The sequence below is a fragment of the Vespa mandarinia genome, chromosome 1, assembly GCF_050613455.1.
Source record: "Vespa mandarinia isolate Hongniang chromosome 1, ASM5061345v1, whole genome shotgun sequence".
NCBI classification, from domain to species: Eukaryota; Metazoa; Arthropoda; class Insecta; order Hymenoptera; family Vespidae; genus Vespa; species Vespa mandarinia.
In genome coordinates this window covers 5,857,901-5,880,312 of record NC_140810.1, presented here as the reverse complement: position 1 = coordinate 5,880,312, position 22,412 = coordinate 5,857,901, and the positions used below count along the sequence as shown (strand labels likewise).

General features: G+C 31.4%; 1 protein-coding gene across 3 annotated transcripts in view; it reads left to right on the top strand.

Moving 5' to 3' along the window:
* Positions 1–21,218, top strand: part of LOC118444849 (tRNA dimethylallyltransferase) — a 103,801-nt gene extending 82,583 nt beyond the window's left edge. The window contains exons 4-8 of one of the 3 annotated variants that reach the window (XM_085656485.1): positions 9,004–9,119; positions 19,869–19,965; positions 20,334–20,447; positions 20,582–20,767; positions 20,842–21,218. In XM_085656485.1, coding sequence (XP_085512611.1) covers positions 9,004–9,119; positions 19,869–19,965; positions 20,334–20,447; positions 20,582–20,767; positions 20,842–20,958 — 630 coding nt within the window. In that variant the 3' untranslated portion in view covers positions 20,959–21,218. The remainder of the gene's footprint in view (positions 1–9,003; positions 9,120–19,868; positions 19,966–20,333; positions 20,448–20,581; positions 20,768–20,841) is intronic. The other 2 variants (XM_085656488.1, XM_085656483.1) reach the window with 2 other exon arrangements.
* Positions 21,219–22,412: the final 1,194 nt, after the last annotated feature.

Genomic DNA, 22,412 nt, shown 5'->3' with positions numbered 1-22,412 from the left:
GCAAAGCAAGTAGTCGTTGGCGGTCGAGTGAGCTGGCTTGCTCGAACCGGCGTCAGTTTTTTTCTATCGTCTATCCTTCCTCTCCCGGGCATATCGGTTTGCTTTTTTATTGGCTGCATTTCGCATACGGATCTAACTGTCGGTGGTTTTAGAGAGTGCGGCACGCACGGCATTTCCGGCAACCCGCACCGAGAATGAGCCAACGGAGGAATATATAGAAAGAGAAAGAGAGACAGAGATGGAGGTGGGATGTTTGCTGCGCGAGTAGGATGATGAGGAAGAGGAGGAAATGAAAGAGAGGGGAGAGAAGAGATGCGAGAGCTTTTTATTCGGCTGAATTTGCTGTAAACGTGAGCAAGCACATGACACACGTGATATGTCGTGTCAAGAGATGAGAGCTTATAATCTTTCTCTCTTTCTCTTTCTCTCTCTCTCTCTCTCTTTTTTCGCCTCGAGAGATTCCTGCCGTTTAGAAAAGACGTGGACGTGGAAAATAAGCATCATTACGTGTTCAGCCCTGTTCGTTAACTTTCGCTCGAAAATAATTACTTTCTCTTCCATCTCTCCTTCTGACTCTCCCTCTCTTTCTTTTTTTTTTCTCTCTCTACCCCTCTCTCTCTCTCTCTCTCTCTTTCTCTCTTTTGTTCTCTCTCTCTCTTTCTCTCTCTCTTCTCTATCCGTTTTCTTTTTATACTTCATCTCGCAAAACCGTCATATTTTATCTTTTCAATTAACACCTTCGATTTTAGCATAAATCGAACGTTGGTACCAACCGTGATGCAAAAATTAACACTTTAGAATACATACGTATACGTATGTGGTTTTTAAAATAAAAAGAAAGAAAAAAAAAAATTGAAAGAAACTCATCGATCATCGGCCCAAAAAGCATATAATTTCCCATAGAATATGGGTAAAGATTTTACGTCACGGCGGTCTTCCTTTACGGAAATTTACGAGGGAATTTACGAGCGAGCTCACGAAAGCGTGTTTGCTCTTAAACGGATTAATAGGATCTTTCTTTTTAAAAGTTGAAACGATCGTGTTAACGTCGAACGTTAAACGTATCGAAATAATGAGTAGAAAGAGAGAAAGAAAGAGAGGGAAAGAGAGAGAGAGAGAAAGAGAAAAACGATTAAAAAAAATATCTAGTTGCTTCGAAACATTTCATCACATAATAATCAGTTTGATTAAAAAAAAACAAAACAAAAAAAAATAAAGTTACACGTTGCTATAATGAGAAAAACATAAAAATTCTTGAGATTTTGTTAATTATAAAAACTATACGAACCTAAAGATCATAACGATAGTCGAACATTAAGAAATACATAATACGATAGATTTTTATAGAAAATAAAACAAAGCTTTTATTAGGTTGTTCGACGAAAGTAAGAAAATATAGATCGTTAGATTTTATTACGGTTATTATCTCTCTAGTAAGATAACTCTAGAAAATCGAACTATTTTATTGGCATTGTTTTTGAAGAGAATCCTTATAGATCATTGATACGATGTCTGCTATCGCTTTCATTCATTTTTTTTTTTTTTTTTTTTTTTTTTTTTTTATAGCAATAGAGTAATGTGTACGTGTAAAGAAAAAAAATAAATTGTTTAATTCACACTTACTTAATCGATTAATTTTTTGTTTCATTTCATTAAGTTACTTATTTCTTATTACATAATTTTTGTTTCATTATTGTTCATTCGATAAAAATCCTTTTAATCGTTAAATCAAAAATATAATAAGAAGTTATGAAAAATCACTTTCATTCATCTTTTGAAATCTTTTTTCCTTTATCTCGAAGATAGAAAATCGTATAGGGATAGCGTTCTTCATGGCGCACGGTTTGAAAAATCTGTCGACAATCCTTCTTAGAAAAGTGATTCGATGGAGGTGTTGGGGTCGTATAACGCTTTTGTACCTCTACCTTTTTAAATCGCATCTTTCCTCTTCAATATTTTATTTTCTTCTCTTTTCATTCTCTGTATCGATTCTCTTTCTCTATTTCTTTTTTTTTTTTTTTTTTCTTTCACTCTCATACCTCTCGCCGATCGAGATATTATACCTAGGGGCTTCGTAACGAGTTGCCGCCAAAAATAGAGAAGCAAAAAGAGTTCTCTTCGATGAGAATACGGTACAAGATTCCCGAGGCGTAACCTCACTCGCGTAGCACGCGGTTCTTCTTATCTTTCTGACTATTAGAACGCCGCCTTTCCCCCCCCCCTTTTTTTTTCTTTTTTTTAATTTTTTGTTCTTTTTTCTTTTCTCTTTTTTGTTCTTTTTCTTTGATCCTTTGACTCTATAAAGATAAAGCGAATGCATCTGTTCTTGAAACTTTTCATTGGCGATGTTGCAAAAAACTTGAATGGAGGAAAAGCACTTTATTTTTTTGTCAATTATTCTTCGTTACACTTCGTACTTTAATCTTTTATAATCCAATTTTCTTTTATCTCGTCAAACAAAAACAAAAACAAAAAAAAATGATACAATGTAAAATTTTTTATAAAACTTATATTTAACAAACATTAATGTTCGAGTACGAATTAGCTTATAGAAAACAGATATATGAGATTGTAATTAGAAAATTTTATCGGTCTATAAAAAATCGATTTATTTTATATTTATTGTGTTTGTACAATTTTCATTCGTTCCAGTGGAACAATTCCATTCGTATTTCGTATTTTTTTTTTTCCATTTTCTTTTTTTTTCCTTCCGTTTCATTTCTTCATTTCATTTATATTCATTTACAATTTCGTACCACCAAATATCGTAAGAAATAAACGAGTTCTCACGGAGAATAACGTAGTTCGCTAACGGCACATTTCATTATTAGGGAAAGCCATTTATCTAAATTGTAGGCGAGAGAAACCACGGTTCTCCTTTGACTCATTTGCTTCAAGCGAAAACAGAACATCCCACGTAATTCGGCGTCCCTCAGATTTTGCTAAGTGTTGCAGAAGTAATATGATTCATACGTACTTACGTGTATACGTAAGAGAAGTCCAATTATTTAAATTAATCGAGAAAAATGATCCGATCATTCTAATCACTTTTCATATTACTTAAAAATGTTATTAATTATTCATTATAAATAATAATATGAAGGAAAAAAGAAAAGAGGAAATAATAATATTGTTAGATTTCCTTTATAGATCGTTAATTATCTCATCGAAAAGATAAAGTAATTATAAAAGACGAAATGTAAATGTCTATCGTACGTAATAAATGTTTGCATGCAAACAATGTATTCTATAAATTTCTCTCTCTCTCTCTCTCTCTCTCTCTTTCTCTTTCTCTTTCTAATTAATTTATTAGATTCGATATATTTAACTTACGTTCTACTTATCGATTTGATTATATCTTATTAAACCTTTTTATTATTACACCCGTTCAAAATTATCATGCATTTTGACGATGATCTATAAAAATATTAATAAGAAATTCCAAAGTTTCGTGTTCTGTAACAATAACGATACGACTCGCTTGATTTCGAGGAAATAAGCGAGACTCGTCGCCCGTTTACAAGATCTAATCGTGCTAGGCTTTCTGTGTTGCTCGCACACACGTGTACCCAGCTACGCACAGACTCACGCACGCGCGTGCACTTGCCAAACCGCGCCTTTGACTTTTTCACCTCCAGACGGGATCATTGATTCGGCCGAAGGTCGTTCTGTCCATTTGCAGTGGAAAAAGTGGGTAGCTTGGGTACAACGTTCGTGTAAGTAGATACAGACACCCACGATACGACTACGACGACAACGTGGACTACGTCGAGCGTTTATAATCGTAACAGGACATCGGAATATCATCGGGACGCATAGGGGACAACGACGACACCATGCTCGACGAACAAATTATGCGTACCAGTCCGTATAATTAGTTCGCGCGGCTCCGTTATGACAGAGTTCGACTAGTTTATCAAATATTATTCATTCTGTTTTTGTTGTTGTTGTTCTTTTCTTTTTTTTTCTTTTTTTTTTTTTTATGACGAGTACGATTCGAGTTCAACGATAAACGATTCATCGAATCATTAGATATTTTTACTAAATCTCAAAGGAGAAAGAGAAAACTATTAGGTATTATTTCTAATTAGACATTTTATTACTCTATTTTCCATTGGTTAAATTTTCTTATATTCTTTATACCTCATTGATCTGATATGAACACTGAGATATGATATGATATAAATGTTATTTATCTTTTATACGATTATATTTTTTTAAATTCTTGAAATATACAAGCGAAGGAAGTTACACTTGGTATTCCTTTTATATCATTGAATCGATCCAGATCGAACATAATTTAATTTATTATCGAAACAATCGTCGAAACTTATCGATAATCGTCACGTTAAATGGATGAGAAACTAATGAGCGTCCAAATGCGATTTATCTTATCGATAATTATCCTTATCCTTTTTTTTTACGTTTTCATCAAAGTATTATTTTTCTTGAATGTATGTCATTTGTCAATTTAATATCGAAGTAGAACAGGACAGAACAGAAGATAAAAATTTTATCGTTCTTTTACGATAAGATTTTTCCTTGGATAAAGCCAAGCTAATTTTAATTTTTCAGCTAATTTTATCCTTCGAGAGAAATCTTTACGAAATGGACGATTGCTCTTGTGACTCTCAAGTTATCCTAAATGGGGTCGTGAAAAGTCACACGAATCGTTCCCTTCGTCGTTCTCTTCAATCGTAACCTTCCATTTCTACTTCTACTTCTACTTCTACTTCTACTTCTACTTTTTCTTTCTCGACTCTAAGACCTTGGCCTGATTTTAGCAAAAGAGAAGGAGAGATAGGAGAAGGCTTTCTATAATAGTTTCGTTTCTTTAACGTTCCTCAATGTGATTCTTATAGTTAAGAAAATTATATGATCTTCGTCGGTTACGTAACAAAGTTTTACGTGTGGTTTCACCAAATGGATAGTCATCAAACAATTATACAACGGCTAATTTGATGTTTATTTTATTTAATGACGGATAATAAAAGAAAAGCGAATGAAAAAGGAGAAAGGTGAGATAGGGGAAGAACACCAAAAAAAAAAAAAGGATTTTTAACGAATGACTTTTCCAACTACCCCGTCTATTAGTGGCTCCATTAGAGGCACTTTCGAACGGTCATCGAGCTCTCAAGCGACCCGTTATACCACTATTAAAAAGATATAATTAGAACGAGTGGATGTACCTTTGTGCTTTGCCGACGATGTGTCAAACCGCTTGGCTTTAAGTACCAGAATGCATTCATGTTGTAAAATACACTGTAAATTTTCGCTAAGGTACTTCGATGATTGGAGTGCTCATTAAACTCGTGCGGTTTATTCCTCGATTTTCGAAGTAACCATTTGAAATTTAAAAGGAAAATTCTGATTAATTAATCTGTTCGGATCATATACAAGAAGTTCCACTATAATTTAATTATCTTATTTTAACTCTTAATTGTACATGGGATTTCGATATTACAAAATATTAATATTTAAGATAATAAGATACGTGTAACAAATTAGATTTTCATTAACTTTTGTGTTAAAAATTTATGATCTCGTAATTTTACAATTATGTTTATTTTAATATTTATTTAATAACTGATACAATAATAATTTTCTTCTACAAATGTATACAAAAATCGCGTAAAGAGTCAATGTTTTGCGAGGATATTAATTTATATTTATAATTTTATTTGATGTATAATTTATATTTAAATATCTTGTATGACAGTTCTTATTGCTTCTTATAATTGATGAGCAAAACTTCTTTTTAAAGAAGAATAAAAGCATTCGAAACGATTGGAACTCGTTGAACTCGTTCGAATTTCGCGCCAAGTTTTCAATGGTACCGTTCTTGCGATGAAATCAAAAGGTTCTTTATCCTTGATCGATCTGCCTCTTCACAATGGTCATCGTTAGCGAGGCTCGTCAATCTTCGTGCGTCGACGCTTTACATTTTATGTATCGATCGAAAGACATGTTAGCTCTACGTAACGAGAAATGTAAAAGTGTATATAAGCCACTTCGGAAGCTCGTAAAGCATACGCGTTATATCGTTGTGTGTACGAAAAAAAGCGTGAAAGTGGAGAGATAAAATTAATTTGCGATTATATATTCGGTAAGAAAAATAATAAGAAAATTAAGTCCGTGTAATATGATCATCGGTATATATATGTATATATATTATATTTATAATTATATATATTTTATAGCCATTTACTATGTCAATAAAATTCGAAAAAAAAAAGAAAATAAAATTAAAACATCATAATTAAAGATTCAATTGAATTTGAAAATATAAATTAAAATCTATCGTATATAAAATAAATTGATAGATAATTCAACTTTTATTCGTATCTCTATTTAATGCCATGAAATAGAAAATATTCTTTTAAAGATATGTCTTATAGACGAGAAAACTGAGCAAATAGAAAGGAATAGAGAAGAAGAGGAATGTATGTACATATATGTGTGTGTATCTATATATAAATATATATATACACATGCAAACACAATTATGTCATACATCTTGATAGTTCGCATATATATATATATATATATATATATATATATATATTTATATATGTACATATATACATCACGACGATCATCAAATACTGACTTTGGTCAGCTTGCGTCATCGCTTGCTGTGGTGGCTAAGGGACGAGGTGGTATATGCTGCTTGATCATGAATGAACGCGTGGAAGAGAGTGAGTGGAAGCAAGAGAGAAAGAGTACGCGGTTGCGCGCGCGCGAACACGACCACGCTTGTAGGGTCGACAGGCCGGCATTTAAATACAATTTAAAGTGAACATAGCCAAAACGGGTTGCGGAGGTCGCGTTTTAACCGTGAACGAGCGTGAGAACGATTCTCAGCTCTCGCCTTAGTATACCGTCCTTCACGGACCCTTTTCTTGTCTTTTTCTCTGTACCCTTTAGCGTGTCCTTTTGCCGTTCGAACGTATGCCTTCCTTATGAGTCTATCTTGCATTTAAATCGAGTATTTAATTTTACGTTTTATTTATTTCTTCTTTTTTTTTTTTCTATTGAACTTTAATACTTCCTTTATTTAAAAATCATTTCCTTCGTTATCTTTTTTATTGAAAGTTCGTTGATACTTTTCGATCGGCGGTAATTTAAAAAATCTAATTAAAATAATTTTTTTCTTTTAGCGGCATCGTTAAACGAAACGGTTCAATATTTAAACCACTTTTCTTTTTTTTGTTTTTTTTTGTAGCGAACAAGTAAATCATTAGATAATTTTTTCGTTCATTTTAGATAGCGTGACATTTATTTTATAAATATTATAACATTATTAATAGCTGAGTTCACTTTCTATTTTATTTATACATCTAATACCAATGATAAAAACGAGTAAATATTTTGTAACCATTTTGTACGAACCTGATATTTATTTCTCTAAGTAAAGAACCCTTAGTTATATTTCTTTTTTCTTTTTCTTTTCTTTTTTTTTCATTAATTGGAATTAAGTCGTGTGACATAACGACACGACGGACGTTTTATATACATAGTAATTCCTTTTTTAGAATTTTGCACGCAGAACATCGAGATCGCACGACTATAAATATCAAACGCGTTAACGAGGAATGCGGCAGTGTCCTCTGTATATAATGAGAGACAGAGAAAGAAGAAAAAAAAAACTAAATATAGAACGGTATTTATCCTGAGCATGACTCTGCTAACTTTTAGGTACACATAAATGCGACAGACGCGTGCAAACTCGCTTTCTATGCTTTGTTTGCGCGCCTTGCGTTTGTATTTGACGAAGCCCTCGCTCTTAGCTCACTTTCTAACGTTCTTTCGTCTCACTCGCACGCTCTAGGACATTCGATCGCGATCCGTTTAGAATAGTTTTGCCATCGAGCAAACCGTGACTCGGATGATTTCGATCGATCGACTCGTTTCTCGACGTGTCGATTTCTACGTCGTAGAAAATCTTCTTTATATTCGCAATTCGGCGAACTGACCATTTTGGGAGCCAGCATGTACACGGATTTGTAAATCTAAGCACGTTGAAGTGATGTATCGCTCGTGTAAAATTTACACACATATATACTTAATACTTCTACAAGCGTTCGATCGACGATACGCTCGACCGAACAGGAATTTTACACTTGACAATTTCGAGGACACGTTTCTAACGTGTCTTTACTATTAGCAAGGTCGTATACATAGCTTCGAGAGATAATAGTAAAACTCTTTGAAATCTATCGAGGCCGTTCGTTTTCTTTCCTCCTCTTTTTATTTCTTTTTCTTTATCTTCTTCTTATTTTTTTTTCTCTTTTTTTTTTCTTTTCTTTTTTTTTTTTTTTTTTTTCTTTTCTTTTCTTTTCTAAAAGCAGAGAACGATGAGAAAGAAGCAGTAATGGCCGTCTAATTCGTCTTAAATGTCACGTACGATTTTAATTGATATCGAAAATATTTATCTTACACAATGTCGTTACGTTGCTGTAGCTTAAACGACATTTGTCATCGATATCGTTATTGAACATTTCCATTTCATCGAGTCACACTACTCTATTCACGCTTATCGAAGTATCATAAATGTGATTCTTGACTGGGAGGTCGTAGTATTTTTATAATCCATTTATAACATGTATACATGAATAAAATGAAAAAATTACCATGATTTTCGTGGTACTTTGAATAACGACGAATTTTATGATTTCGTCATTAATCATATTGACAATTTAATAACGTCTAACTAAAACGAGTTTACCAACCCGTTTGATTTTAATTCGAAAATCTAAGCGTTGATTATAAATCGTGATTTGTTATATTGATCGTCAAAAGAAAGGTGAGATTTTGAATATTAGATAAAGAAAAAGAGAAATAGAAGAAGTTTAAAAATCCCGTAATTATTGCGGAGATTAAAATACATCGTAATTTGAAAAATTTTGTAATCGAACGATGGAATTTTCATTGATAGCTAATATATGTTCGATGACTGAGTGATTAATAATACAAGTCTCTTATTTTTTGAAATTTTTATAGAAAATTCTTGATGAGCGGCTAAGTCAAAGAGTCGATTCCATGATCCAAGCTGGTTTGGTAGACGAGCTACTCGATTTTCATCATAGGTACAACGAACAAAGGATTAAGTCCAACACGTGAGTGCATGAATTAGTAAGTACTTCATATCGAACGATAGAAAATAAAAAATAACGAGATTCTAACCGATTGCTTAATTAGGAAATTAATGATATTCATGTATCATATATATATATATATATATATATATATATATATATATATATATATATGAGCGTTTATGAATAATAAATACAAGCATACATGTTTTTATAAACACGCGTACACGCACATTAAAATTATTAATATTAATATGTAGCAATAATGAGGAGTTTCGATTGTTCATTTATACGTTAAGGACTACTTGAAAAGAATATTTTCATAATAATTATTTTTAAAGAGTAGTAGCAAAGGTTAGAATGGACTGCGGTAGAAGAGGTTCTTTTAGAGGCCTTCGAGTGTGTCGAGACTTAATTATCGTTCGTGCGCGGTCGAATAACCTCGGTCACGATAACGTGCCCGCATATACGAATGATTTCTTTGATCGAACCGGTCATGCCAGTTGGTGCATCGTTAAGACACGTGCTCTCTTCTCGAACCTCAAGTACACTCATATATATCTATATTGTACATAAACATATATATATATATATATATATATATATATATATATATATATATATGTTTATGATATATATATCAAGCAAATTTTAAAAAGCACAGAAAAGTATTAAAGGCAGGATTCCTTGAAACGCGACGTTAATGTAATTTCTTCTTTTAACGGCGAATATATTTTGTAATTTTTTAAAGAAAGCAGTATTAAGACGTTGAAATGACATAAATTATTTTTTATACATTGATCCAAGTTAACTGGTTTTATTTTCTGGTTTTGCTTTTTACGAAAAAAAAAAAAAAAAAAAAAAAAATCCTGAAACGTTTATATCAAGAAATTTTATAATTATAATAAAAGTTTTTCCTTTTTGTTTTTTTCTTTTTTTTTTTTTTTTTTTTTTTTAAGATAACATGGTAAATTATATATTTGAATATTTGATTGAGTATTTTATAATGATTAAAAAGATCGATTTTCGATTGACTAATTACGAGTTTCACGGTGATATTTTTATCAAAATGTTATAAATTTTAAACAACCTATTTTAGTGGCACAACAAAGCTTTTAAAAGCATCCGATGTGTTCGACCGTATAAAGACACTACGTTAACTATTATTAACATATTAGAAAGTTGACAAGGTGTACTTATTTTATAAGCCATGTTACGAGAAAAATTCAACTTCCTATATGTCTATCCAACTTCTTTTTTTTTTTTTTTCTTCAATATAACGCGTGTGCATTAAGTATGATAAATCGATAGATATTGACGTTACTGTAGGAGCTATTTTAAAACTGTCATGTTATTTTTTGTCATATTATTTATTTATTTTATATCGTGTTAAATGACAAAATTTCTTCAATTCGCGATATTATTGAAATCATTTTTTAATTTACTTATTGTGTAACAAATTGTAAATACATTTAATATTATACAGAATTTGACGACGAATGTATTAATCATTTCACATTATTTATACTAAATTCATCTTATTATTATTATTATTATTATTATTATTATTATTATTATTATTATTATTATTATTATTATTATTATTATTATTATTATTATTATTATTATTATTATTATTATTATAATTATTATTATTAAAATTTTATATATCTCCAATTGTGTAACTAATTATATAATCCAATTGAAAATCTTTAAAATGTTTTATATGGAAATGATAAAATCCATTGTCCATGATTTTAATTGAATTAATCTCTCAATTAATCAATTATAATTAATAATAATCTCGATTATCGATATAAATGATAATCGAATACATCGTAATCGAGTGGGTGAGGCCATTTTCTCCCTCCCTCCCACCCTCTCTCTTTCTCTCTCTCTCTCTTTCTCTTTTTCTTGCACGTCCATACGTACACCTCCGTTTATGAGGCAAGTTGCACGATCGAAAAAGTTATTCGGAGGCGTGGGAGTTCGTGGAGGCGCGCTCGTGCAAATCATTTCTTCGAAGTCACGAGAGCGTGCCACTTGGCGTACCGACGAGGGGAACACGTGAGCTGCGATTTGTATACGAGCGACGGTGGTGCTGCTGCGTGAATGGAGAAAAAGAAAGAGAGAGAGAGAGAGAGAAAAAGAGAGAGAGAGAGAGAGAGAGAGAGAGAGAGAGAGAGAGAAAGAGAGAGAGAGACTCCTCACCTTACTCGCTTCCGGAAATTGCGAGCGTACGCTAGCGACCGGATGTCGGACAGAAAATAAAGGAGGTAGGCGTTTGCGTGGAATGGTTACTACTACTACTATTACTACTACTGCTTCTAGTACTAGAACTCTTTTAGTATATTACGAGTGAAAATTATACAAGATTTAATAATAGATGTAATAAAAATGGAACGATTCGCTGATTTGCTGTTAATCGTCAATAATAATAATAGTAAAATCAAGATGTTAGTTAGTTTTTTTTATATTTTTTACATTCACTAAACACATATTTGGTGTCGATTTTTTTTTTTTTGTTTCTAGTATTATTTTATGTTCGTTAAAATCGATTAATCGATTTGACTTCTGCAATGTTTCCTTCAAAATATTTTCTGAATAAAATAGATCAATAATTTATGTAAATATCGTATAAATTTGAAATACGTCTTTATCTCGTAAAAATTGAATTATATAAGACTTTGATAATAATTAAAAAATTAAGAAAGTACAACAGTTTTTTAATTTTATGTCTACGTAATGTTTTAGTTATCTTCAATTTTCTCTTTAACTGATTGATCAGCTTTACTTCTGCAATATTTTTTGTAAATATTTTCTTGTAAAGTTGATTAATAATTCGTTTAAATCTCGTTTAAATTGAAACTATTTATCTCATACATTTGAAGAATTTTTTTTAAGAAATAGAAGAAGAGGAAATAGAAAAAGAGGAAAAAGGAATAGAAAAAGAGAATAGGAGAGAGAGAATTAAAATGAGAGTTGGAATAAAAAGATATTGGAAATGCTCGACCCGTGCTCGGCCTCGTAAACAATTAAGGTATACCACCGAAAAGATCGATTATTTTCATTTTGCCCTTTGCGTTGTTGGCTTTCTTAGAAAATCATTTGCATTATGAGAAATTTATTGTACTCGCTTTCTGCATACTTGCTACGGAGAAAGTTTCTTTCCCGTCGTTTTGTACCGGACACCTTTCTTTTTTTTCTCTCCTTTGTTAACAGATACAAGCGTTTGATAAAAATTAAATTAACACTCACGCTCACGTTTTATATGTGTATGTGTGTATATATGTATACGTATATAATATAAACATGATAAAAGATATTCACACGATATCGTCTACGTGGTGTTACCGCGAAATTAAATTCCTCCTGAGTTAAAATTATTTTATTTCCAAATATTGTTTAGAAAATAAAAATTTTGTCAAAGGAATTATTATTTAGAATTATACTTTATTGTTTATTTTATACATTACATCGTCAATCTTATCGAGAAACGATTATGGATAATAACTGATACTTTTGCAACAAAAAAGTCCATCTCGTTGGTTTAAATTAATATTTAATATAAAGAAGACTTCTGAAAAAATACTTCGTAACGTTACTTTTGATTTAATTTCAATCAAATTAACAACGTATTATCACTCCGTTATTTTAGAAATTGTATAAAATATACTTAATTACATGTATTATGTAATTATTCGAAGATAAGAATATATAAGTGAAACATGTTATATTTATACAATACATGATATTAGAACATCTTCATATTTTAAGATTTATTTCTAGACAGATAAGAAAGTATCTATTATGTTTTCGTAAATACGTCAGTTCTCATGATATTCGACGAACTCGATCATTTAAATCGACGAAATAGTAAATATAAAAGACCGAATCGTTTATTTACGATCGAGAAATGTTAAGAAAGATCGGAGCTCTGGTAGCATTGCGTTCACACCGCGTCATCGAATTCCACAAGAATCAGATAACACAGCACGAAACGTCTTCCTTATCGTTCCTACAATTTTTCGTGAACCTTGCACGAGTGAAGTACCTACTAGCAAATACCAGGAAGTATTCTTACGTACTTGACTAGAACTTGACGATTTTTCATTCGTTAAACGATGTTCGTCTCTCTTCACAAATGGAAAGGAAAAACAATGTCTAAATTGTGTTTGATCTGTCGTAACCTGTCAAACCCTTTTAGTTGTACATCTCGTATTTCTATTTAACAACTCGTTAATTTACTTTGTACAAATTAACAAGTCAACATCGATCAGTATGAATGTTAAATATGCATCATGGTTTTTTCTTTCTTTCTTTTTCTTAAAATTTTTTTTTAATTTTTATTTTATTTATTTTTTTTTTCTTCTTTTCTTTTTTTCTTCGTAAAAGGGAAATGATAAAAATAATCAGTACGCATTAATAAAATCGTTGGTAAACTTTGACACACAAATTAATTAAGAAAGTGAATATATATTATATTTATATACATATTTAAAATAAAATTAGTGAAGTTAAGTATCCATGATATATATATATATATATATATATATATATATATATATATATCATTTATCATTGTGTTAATTCATAAATCGATCATTCTTTTTAAAAAGAATCTTAGTTTATCTATTTCGCAAAGAAAATACGATCACTGATATGGTCAAAGTTCAGAAAAGATTCTACGTTCTCCCTTTTTTTCTTATCTTATAAATGGACCTAAAGTAAAATCTGTTTTCGCAGTTAAATCTCCGATAAATGTCTCGGATCGTTCGGAACAACGAATCCATGTGACTCTGTTTTGAATGTGACCGGTATAACACAAAGAGGAGTATTCTAGTAGTTGTCCGTCCGTTTGGAAGAAGAGTGACCTAAGAAAACGAAGAATCAGCTTATAAAGGCTTAACGCTTAACGTTAAGTGAATTACGAATAGCTGAGCAGACTATTGCGATAGAGTCGATATCAAATCGATTTAATGCGATACGTTCTGCCTTAAGCCTTGTGAAAAGAAAAAATAGGAGATACAAAAAAAATCGTCGATAACTGATCAGAAAGATCTAGGTCGGCTATTTTTATTTTTCTCTCTCACTCTCTCTCTCTCTCTCTCTCTCTCTCTCTCTCTCTCTCTCTCTCTCTCTCACTCTCTCTCTCTCTCTCTCTTTTTCTTTCCCACTGTTCACTCTGATTGTGAGCCACGAATAAGAGTCTTTGTTATTAGGTGAGCAATAATAACAATGTTAAAGCAGAGTAATGCAAATAGTCGAGGCCCCGACTGTGAGTTCGTGTTTATTGCTGGACCGTCGCTTGTATCTTATCCGTGTGTATACAAGGTGATCGTAAATGCCGTTCAACGAGGTAAAGTTTACGGCTCGCACGGTACACCGCGGGAGAACGGAAGATATCTGAGAGAAAATTTTGACGTACCGTAAATGATGAGAGAGAGAGAGAGAGAGAGAGAGAGGGGGACGAATGGATACAACGTTCTTAGCATTCTTCATTCATTCGACACAATTAAACGATATTTTCTTTTTAATCTTATATTCGAACAAGGCGTATTTAATAATGTGGATAATAAGTTTTGATATTTGAATATTATATACGAAAACGTTCTCTCTCATATGTAAGAGATATGCACTTGAACGTAATTAGTAATATAAATTTGTAAGATCGAAGGACTTAACAAAAGAAAATAATAATCTTTACAAATATTATTCATATTTATAAAAAAAAAAAAAAAAAAAAAAAAAGGAAGAAAAAAAAAGGAAGAAAAAAAAATAGACGAGTACAAAAGTGAAATATATATATTTTTTCTTTTCCTTTTATTTTAGTATCATATCGTGATATATGTAAATCTGACGATAACTGAATTAATTTTCATCGTTCGCATTGTTGAATTTTTTTGCCTGTTTAGAAAAGTAGACAAAAAAGATTAAAGAGAGAGAGAGTGAGAGAGAGAGAGAGAGGGGGGGGGAAGAAACGGAAATCGGTTAACTTTTACGTATCTAAACATTGATAAGAGAATGCTATCGGTAAGTTGGTTTTTCCGATTAGTCGATCAGTGCTTACAATTAGTGCCACCAACAATTATCACTAATTATTGTCGTGGATATGTTTCTACTATTATTTCATACGCGTTCTCCATAGATATACTATGTAGATATATCTTTAGGCGTTCGCGAGGACTACCGAGTTTGAATGTGTACGTGTGTATTCTGTAGCGTATGCTTATACGCATCCGTAGAACCGCATCGCACTGCTGCACTGGCTATGCAAATTGGCGCCAGTGCAATTTCCAGACAGTATGCGCTTGGCACGTGCAATGCTACGTATATAACGACTGCTTTCGATATCTCAAGCTACGTACATATCTATAGATATAGGATACATGTATACAATGATTTTAGGCGAATTAAACCGTACGGGCATCGTCCCCTTTTATCATCCTTCCTTTGATAATCGATCATTTGTCATTAATTCGAGTAATGGCCGGTTTTCATTAACACGTATAGTGAGATTAATGGTGATTGGTATTACACTTTATTTACAATGTTTATAATATTTATTTTCCAATATAATTTGCCATTCACTTTTCAAGGACAGTAACCATGCACGTTCAAGTTTTTTTTTCGTTTTGTTCGTTTATTTGATTTTTTGTTTTTTGTTTTTTGTTTTCCTTTTTTTTTTTTTTTTTTTTTTTTTAATAAATTAAATATTCGTGACATGTACGTAGACTTTATTTATTTATTTTTTTCATATTTTCAATTTATTTAAGCATCATCATTCTAAAATAAAATATCGATGAATAAGATAAAACTATATAAAAGGTTTTTTTTTTTCTAACAAAAGTCGTCCTTAAAATAATTAGGCAATGATGAAAGTTATGATGAACGTGCGGTTTATATAGTCTTATGTTTAATATTTTTTGCGTTTATTGATCGTTTTTGAATTTACGGAGAATTAAGAAGAGTAACGTGAAAATCATTAAAAATAGGGATAGAATTGATAAAGTCAAAAGAACGAGTATGGCCGAAGGAGAAAGTAAATATGTAATCAGCGTGCTAATTTTTCGCGTTAAAAGTCGTCGGAGGTGTGTCAGATACTGCTTATTATGGGTGCAATCTTAGATTTGCCATTTTCTATTATTACCGGGTAATAAATTTCGCAAACAATCGTTCGCGTCGTAGAAAGCGAAGGTGACTGCGCGGGAAAAGCGTTAGACGAGGATTACCGATTGTGGAATGCAGATAAATCGATAGGAATATATCTGTAATTGACATAATAACTAATTATCGATCGATATTATCGTATAATATATTCTCAGAATGAAAAGTATTAATGAGGTAAGGCGAACAAATAATATGTGTAAAAGCTCGAATGTTCAATGTTAAGAGAAAAAAAAAAGGAACGTGTATTTTATGTTGCCATATATAAACATGTTTTCGTCCGTGAATTTTGTTATTTTCGATGAAAGATAAGTATATTATTAATACGACGTAAGTCAAAGAAAAAAGTAGGACGAAACGAAAGAGACATATGTGAGCAATCTGGCGATATAAGCCGAACGGGATTAACGTTACGATTTCGTGAAGCCTCGATAAGCACGTGTTTTATCATTTGCTTTCGCCTCGGATTAAGAACCAATCCTATCAATTTTATCGATACTCATTCACGTAGGATTATAAACGAAAATTAGTAATTTCGATATTGCATATTTTATTTATACGTATGTGTATATTTATACGTATGGGTAAATATATATTTTTCATATGTGTATTTATCATATATACGAAAGATATATATATGGGAAGGAAATAATAACAATGTCGAAAAATCTTTAATTAACTCGACCATTTTCTTAAATTTTCCATTTTTTCCCCTCTTTTATCCTGTTTCTTTACGACGCATCGAATTACTCCCACCCTTCCTGCCGCCTGTTTTCTAACCATTTATACCCCCTTATATTCCGCCACATTTCTGCAATGAGCGTGTCTCGTATTATGCAAATTTCCGTCATTGCTTCGACTTGTTCTCTTCTACCTGCTCGAATTATACCGGATATGACGTCATAGCGTGAAGCATTAAACCTACCGCACTGTGGACAGTATAATTAATACATGGCGTGCAGATCGCGGGTAGTAATAATTAGTATAATGCCGCATTTACTGTCGCGACGCACGTTAATGTACACTTGATCAATGATATTAACCAGATATTTCCTCGTTTTCTTATAATTAGTGGTTGTACGAAACTCTTCTCTCTCTCTCTCTCTCTCTCTCTCTCTCTCTCTCCTCCCTCTATCTCTCTATCTCCCTTTTTTTTTCGTGTCAGACGATTTCTATTTTTGTAATAATTCTTCCGAAATTCTATAAATTCGAACGAAGACGAGAGGAAGTTAAAAAAATAATCAATGACTTCTAGAGTACGATCGATAACCTAGTAAACTTTGTTCTTTTTATGGGAGAAAAAATCATGACAATTTTAAGTGATAACCTTAAGTTCTCTGATTATTATAGGGTCAATCAATGAAGACGAAGAGAGAGAGAAAGAGAGAGAGAGAGAGAGAGAAAGAGAGAGAACTCCATCCTCTTACATCTTTTTCGTTTCTTATGTCGAATGAGATACCTTTCGTCGTTGCCTGTAACGTACGGTTCTTAATTACAATCCTCTCAACGATCAAGATAAGATGTTGATAAAGAAACTTGACACGTGGAGATTATGAATTCGTCTGTCTGTCTCTCTCTCTCTCTCTTCGATCTTCCGTTAAATCTCTCTCAGAAATGTATCGACTATGTGGATCGTCGAAATGATATTAATATCAATAAAATCATATAATATTGAAAGTTAATTTGTATGTATGTAAATTATCTTTATCTCTCATCTATTAGATAAAAGAAGTGTTTCTTTCTTTTTCATTTTTTTTTTTTTTTTTACATAAAAAATTATTACGATTGTCAATGGAAAATCATTTTTCAAATTCTCAATAATCGGATTTTACAAGCGTCTTCAAAGTTTTGACGATAACGGTTATATCGACTCAGATTAGGTGTCAATAAAAACGAAGTAGTATAATATGTTATTCCATAATCGTGCTTGACCATGCGATAACTCTGCTAAGTATTTCGAGTTAAAAAAAAAAAAAAAAAAAAGAAAAAAAGAAAAAAAAAGAAAGAAAGAAAGAAAGAAAAGAACATTGGTTTTACGTATTAGTCAGTGACTGCCTGGCAACAAGTAGTAAAATTATTTTAGAACAGTTACGTATTCATCGCACTGATTAGTGACATTGTTATCTTAATTGCTACTACTAATACCGCTGTCATGACGACGACACGATCAATACTACTATTACTACAACAATATATATTACTAGTATCACTACTATCATCGATGATATTATTGGAAAGATTTGTCAGGATTATCGTTTGCATTGTAGCAAATTTTTTACACACCAAAGAGGACTGACTGGCAAGATTGTAAAAACTCAATGGAAATGAGATAACGGACAAAGAATTTTTATTTCATTCTCTTCTTTTATTCATTAATAATATGATTCAATAAAAGTGATATTTAATTTTTAGATGATTTCATTTCTTCGTTAAATAATGCATATGCTTATATGGTATAAAAAAAAAAATTCCAAAATATATATGAATACAACGATCCTTTTGTTAAAAATATTAAGTATATTTTAAGTTATGCACGCATAGATAATTTCTCTATTTCTTTCTTTTTAATATATCATTAATATTCAATGAATAAACGTAGAATCTAATTTCATAGAAGTACAGGTATACTTACATATTTGGTATTGACACGTGTGTGGACAAGTGAGACGGGACTACGTTAGCATTGGATTTTCTCGCCACGTAAGCTTGGTGTACATATAACGTGACCTCGAGCTCACTATCACTATCGTGTCGTGATAAGCCGACGACCGTGCAAAATGCAATCCATCTTTTTTGAAACGATGGCCTTTACAGTGAATGGGTACGAGTTCATTGCGTATAACCGTAAAAGAAGTAACTTCTTTTCCTTCAATCAGATTTATTTGAAATTAAGTTCATAAGCTCATTTCTTTTAAACTGTAATAATAATTTCGAAGAGACGATGATTCGTCACGTTTACAAATTGCTTTTTAAATAAAGAATAAACGTTCAAGAAACTAGCTGTGATGTCTTGGTCAAAGAATTTCGTTGACCGTTTCGTTCATAGACACAACATACCGAGCAACGGGAAATGTCTTATATACACACACACACACACACACACATATACATACACAACATATATGTATTAGATTACTCGTATCATGATTAGCATAAACTGGTTTAAGTTGCATTGGTGTTAGCATAATAGGTCTACAAGAATGCACGATGATGCTTAAATTAATCATTATCTTCATCATTTGTGATATTAACGCAGATGCATAACCCGCATATAAAATATAAGAACAAAATTTCATTTTGTTGAAACCATAAAAAGTAGAAAAGGAATAAAAGATCATTATTGTCAAAGTAAATAGAAAAAAGAAAGAAAGAAAAAAAGAAAGAAAGAAAAAGCAAAAAGTCGAACAGAATATCTCGTTTTATTCGTCCGTAATTTATTAACGATAAAGAACAATAAGGGATAAATTTAACGATGAGTTAATTAGTTAAAATTTTAACTTTACAATGAAATAGAATGAAAATAAAGAAAAAAGAAAAAAAAATGATTAAACGATACGGAAGAAGAAAGAACGAACAGGATTGAAGTAAATGTTTATATTCCAGGTCACCTGATTACACGAAAGGCGTCTTCCAGAGCATTGGCTTCAAAGAGTTTCACGATTACCTCATATTACCAGAAGAGGAGAGGGCAAGCGAGAAGGTAGGTAAAAGACGTTGGCGTCCATATCTTCATCAACATGATGTCCGTTGCAGCTGCTCGACTGCCGGCGACTACGTATAATCATGCGTGATTCTCGGTTTATGTGCCGTCATCGAAAAATTCATCCGGGTTGTTTCTGATGATAAGCAAGCAGTAGTAATATTACTGGTAGTAAGGCTGGTAGGCAGCTGCTTCTTTCTTGAAAATTTCTTTAATAGAGCCCTTACCCCCCCCCCCTCTCTCTCTCTATCTCGTCCTCTTTCTGTCTCGTTCTTTTTGTTTCTACCTTCAAAAATTAACTCGACGACATTAACTGAACTCTTTTTGTAAGGCAACGTCTCTTATAATTCTCCGAATATTTGTTTTAGGCAGAGAAGCTACTTAAACAAGGTCTCGAGGATTTGAAAATGGTTACAAGAAGATATGCTAAAAATCAACAAAAATGGATTAGGAATCGCTTATTGCGTCGAACCGATAGACAGGTACACGATATATGTATTTTATACATTAAGTTTATGTTTTTTATATTCTTATATTTCTATATTCACATGCATGTATGTATGTATGTATGTATGTATGTATGTATATATATATATGTATATCATGTATATATCAGGTACCACCATTGTATGTATTGGACTGCACCGATTTGACTCAATGGAAATCTAATGTTTTTGATAAAGCTGTCTCAATAATTTCTACGATATTACGAGGCGAAAAACCAGAAGAAAAACCTATTAATGAAAATGTCGAGAATCAGAAAAGTACTGATAGCAGTAATGAAGTGCAACATTATTGCGAAGTGAGTAGACATCTTTAATTTTTATTGATTTCATAATTAATCAGGATTTCTTATTTTATTATTATTTGTTTCAGATTTGTGAAAGAATATTCATTGGTGAATTGCAATGGAATTCACATATAAATGGATTAAAGCATAAGAAAATTTTGCAACGCATGAAAAGAATGGAAAAACAAAATTCCGGAAGTTAAATACTCATTAATTGATACCAGATTTCATTGATACAATATTGTATATATGTATATCAATAGATATATATTTGACTATTATAAAGATAAGTAATTTTTATATTTTTGAATGAAAGTATTTAACAATGGTCGATAAGCTAGATTGGTATTGTATCGATATCAGATAATGTAGTTTTACTTTTTTATATTAAAGTACCATAAGATGTTCATACAGAACATTCTTTTTCAGTAATATTAAACAATAAATTTATGATGTAATTATAGCACACAAAATGATAATAGAAGAGTGTATTGATTAAATGCTTTATTTAGTAATATTATGAATATATTATTAAAACGTCTTTCAACTTTCAAACATATAATGTAAGTCAACATTATCAAGGGAGTTTCTATATCTACGGTCGGTAAAACTTTCAATGATTATAATTATTTCAAATAATTTCTTCTACAGAATTAAATGATATTTCAACGTTCATTGGGAATCAATTAGTATTAATTATTAACTAATGAAAATAATTATTATTTACAATCTTAGTCGTGAAATTACATATCTCTTTAGTATACTATCTCGTTGGAAGTTTGCAGCTATCATTATAATGAAAAAGGTAACATTTATTTTTATAAAATCATTTACTTTTCCCTTTAAATTTAAAAACACACACACGTATGCGTATATATATATATATATATATATATATATATATAATCATATTTTTTATCGAATTCTTCCTTAGTTTTTTTATTCACTTTTAATTATAATCTTTGTCATGTTCCTTTATCAAATATTTAATACTTACGTGACATTTTGTCTCACCTTGTTAACGGATTTTATACGATGTAAAATACCAAAGGTTTCGTCTGTGCGCTTAATACGAAGTTTAATTACAGAGGCACAGGTGGGCAAACTGGTGAGTTTCCTCGTTCGGCCACTTTACAATTTCAATTAACGTGAATTCGCAGCCGCCATAGCCTTTGAAATAGTTCTCAGTTCCTATGGAAAAGGTTCGAGTCTAGTAGCGAATCTACGATGAATCGATGTTCACTACGCATTTCGAACGTGTTCGCGTGTTCTCATCGTATTCAATATTGACTGTATTCCTATGCACTATAGAATGTTTGCCAATATTCTGTTTCGTTGCAATTTGGATTAATAAGCAAGAAAAAAAAAAAAAAACATTTGTCTATAATCCCAATAACTTTTAATGGCCCGTAGTTAGATCATTGTGATTGAATTAATTTAACATGTTTACAGAAAGTATTTTATTATCTTTTTCATTTTTTCTTTATGACTATTTTCTAAAAAACACATCAGAAAATCAAATCATTATCGTTATCAAGATTATTGTTATAATCATCATTATTATTATTATTATCATTATCGAATTTGTCTCGTCAGGGTTATTCTAAGGAAATAAAAAAAAAAATTGGATAATATGAAACGATCATTTATAGGTACG